Source organism: Lytechinus variegatus, chromosome 8 (genome assembly GCF_018143015.1).
Source record: "Lytechinus variegatus isolate NC3 chromosome 8, Lvar_3.0, whole genome shotgun sequence".
In the NCBI taxonomy this organism is placed as follows: Eukaryota; Metazoa; Echinodermata; class Echinoidea; order Temnopleuroida; family Toxopneustidae; genus Lytechinus; species Lytechinus variegatus.
The window spans coordinates 11,693,961-11,697,101 of NC_054747.1; the positions used below are offsets into that span (position 1 = coordinate 11,693,961).

At 39.3% G+C, this 3,141-nt stretch overlaps 1 protein-coding gene across 1 annotated transcript; it reads right to left on the reverse strand.

The window, feature by feature from the left end:
• Window positions 1-436: 436 nt before the first annotated feature.
• On the reverse strand, window positions 437-1,267 carry LOC121420654 (craniofacial development protein 2-like). Its single transcript, XM_041615318.1, has one exon. It carries the CDS (start codon window positions 1,265-1,267, stop codon window positions 437-439), a length of 831 nt encoding a protein of 276 aa, XP_041471252.1.
• Between the last annotated feature and the right edge of the window lie 1,874 nt (window positions 1,268-3,141).

The window sequence follows — 3,141 nt, forward strand, 5'->3', positions numbered from 1 at the left end:
TCATTGTTATGGTCTCTTGGACTTTCTTTATGTTGAAGCTGCGAATTTCACTTTTCATACGTTTTCTTATTGTTTTACACAATTCTGTATACTCTATGCTATCCTTCTGTGTTGATACCTTCATCTGTCTCCTTTTTCCTATCAGATCGAGTGTCTCCTTTGTGATCTTGTCAGTTGTTTGATTTCCCTTTTTACCTGCTATCTCAAGAGCACAAGTTTGGACAGTGTGAGAAAATTTATTGTAGATATCATTTATATCTTCCTGGTTTACTTCATCCTGAAGCACTTGGAATCTGTTCCTTAGCTGTAATTGAAACTCATCCTTACGTTGTTTAAGTTTGTCCACATTTAGGCTGGCATTCTTCTTCCTTATTAGTTTACTTCTTTCTAGCTTGAAATTGACATGCATTTTAGCTCTCACAAGCCTGTGGTCACTTCAAGTATTGAAACGATTTAGCATGGAAACGTCTGTGATGATGTCCGGTCTGTTTGTTAGAATAAAATCGATTTCGTTCCTGGTAGTGCCATTTGGGCTTTGCCAAGTCCATTTTCGATGTTCCTTTTTCTTGAAGAAAGAGTTCATTACCTTAAGACCTCTGCTTGAAGCAAATTCCAGTAGACGATCTCCCCTATCATTTCTAGTGCCTATTCCAAATTTACCTAGCATCATCTCACTATTATCTTCCCTTTTACCAACTTTAGCATTGAAATCTCCCATAACTATAGTAAAATTTGCTTTGTCTTCATCAAGTAGTTTAGCAATTTCCTCATAGACCATATCAACCTCTTCGTCTGCATGGCTAGAAGTTGGAAGGTATACTTGGATGATTTTCATGGTTTGTTTCTTGGAGATTTTTAGGATAATCTGGGATACTCTGTCTGAAGTGCTCTTGTAGCTAATGACATTGGATGCTATGGTCTTGTGAATAAGGAAACCCACCCCTCCTATGCTACTTTCCTCCTTTCCCCTTGTGTACAGCAAATGTCCACTTTTTAGTTGTTGTAGATGTTCCCCACGGCGTCTAACCTCACACAATCCGACTATGTCCCATGTGATGTTGCCTAGTTCTTTTTCCAGATCATATAGCCTATCCTCTCCTAAAAGGGAACGTACATTATATGTACAGAGGGTCACACCCTTTAAGGAGCCTGTCCTAGCCCAGAGATTCTTAGCACCCTCTGCTCCTTCCTTACCACAGCCGCTCCCGTAGCTGGGCAATCCAGAGCTGCTGGGGACTGAGGGCCATTTCTTTCTTTGTGCTGCCATAGTCTTGAGGGGGTGTGGCCTTGACTCACCATGCTGGCCACAGTTGCATGTTGGTGAGTTGTGGATGCCGTTGATCAATTATGATTCCTCCGCCTTTAGATGGCATTTCCTCCATCAGGGTCCCACTACCCTCTCAGGTTACCTGAGTTGGGCAGGTTATTTTCCGCCGCCTGGGGCTCGGCGTTGGCGTTTGCTGGCAGTACTGGCTCACTGAGTATATCAGTGTAACGCCACAGTAGCAGTCAGGTTCTAATACCCCTCCTGAGGTCATATATATATATATTCCTTTGTCATTTTATACTGAGTGAGAATTCCCGAAAACATAAATAATACAGCTATCCAATAGTTTTTCGATGAGGAATTATTTTGTAACCTTATCTTTTTCCTTTAAACAATGTTATTGTTGTAATTAGCTTGATTAACATAATACGATAGTTAACATATATGGTTACATTTCGTAATTCCGAAGCTTCGTAATTTCGAAGGTTCTTTATTCCGAAGGTTCGTATTTCCGAAACACGTAAATTGCCTATAACTCGATGTTCGTTAATCCGAAAACGAAAAAGGGTTCGTTAATCCGAAGGTTCGTTAATCCGAAAACGAAATAAGGTTCGTTGTTCCGAAGGTTCGTTAATCCGAAAAAAAATAAGGTTCGTTTTTCAGAAGGTTCGTTAATCCGAAAACGAAATAAGGTTCGTTAATCCGAAAACGAAATAAGGTTCGTTAATCCGAAAACAAAATTAGGTTCGTTAATCCGAAGGTTAGTTAATCCGAAGGTTCGTTAATCCGAAAACGAAATAAGGTTCGTTGTTCCGAAGGTTCGTTAATCCGAAAACGAAATAAGGTTCGTTGTTCCGAAGGTTCGTTAATCCAAAAACGAAATAAAGTTCGTTTTTTCCGAAGGTTCGTTAATCCGGAAACGAAATACGGTTCGTTAATCCGAAAACGAAGTAAGGTTCGTTAATCCGAAAACGAAATAAGGTTCGTTAATCCGAAAACGAAATAAGGTTCGTTAATCCGAAAACAAAATAAGGTTCGTTAATCCGAAAAATGAAAACTGGGAAAGCAGAGGCTTGGGGGAGGGGGCGGGGGACACTGTTGCCGTTCAATTGTTATGAGGATCGGAAGGCAAGGGCGGCCGACCGAATTTTCGTTTGGGGGTAAAGCCAAAAACTGAAACTCATACGTCAAAATTGACACTTTGGTGATATTTTCCCTTAAGATTATCATTGGCTAAAAGTCATTGTGTTTGGTAGTGATTAAGTAGAGAAAAACCTTTTTTGAAGTGATTTCTTATTATGGCAAAACGTATATTTAGGATTTATTTTTTCGAGAGAGAGTGTAATGAGCGAGCGGCTTGGTAAAATAAATTCAAAGGTGAAGTTGTAAAACGTTTTGGGGGGTCAATTATTCATAAAATGGCATTGCGAGGTGTTGCGAGCGTGAATCACAAGCTAAAACTTTAGGGTATTTCAATAAAAAATGAAAATAAGTTTTTAAAAATCCGAGCAGATTTCTGCTGTCATTAAAAAGATGTGCATCTAACCTAGAAATTAACACGAGCGCAAAACGCAGCTTAAACATACTGACCAGAAAAGGAACCTGTTAAGGAAAGCATTTAGTGACCTCTTTAGGATGTATATTTCACCAGTCAAATGAGAGTGCGAAGCGCAAGCTGAAAATTTGTAATATTCCAGCCTGAAAACTTAACTTGTATACTTTAAAAAGAGTATTTTATTTCAAAAAAACACGAAAAACCGCATATTTATTTTTGAAAAAGGAACTTTCCCACTTTGGAAAATATTCATTTCCCTGTTTTTTTAATTTCATTTTGGGGTGCAAGTGCACCCTGCCTCCCTCCCGGCGGATCCAAC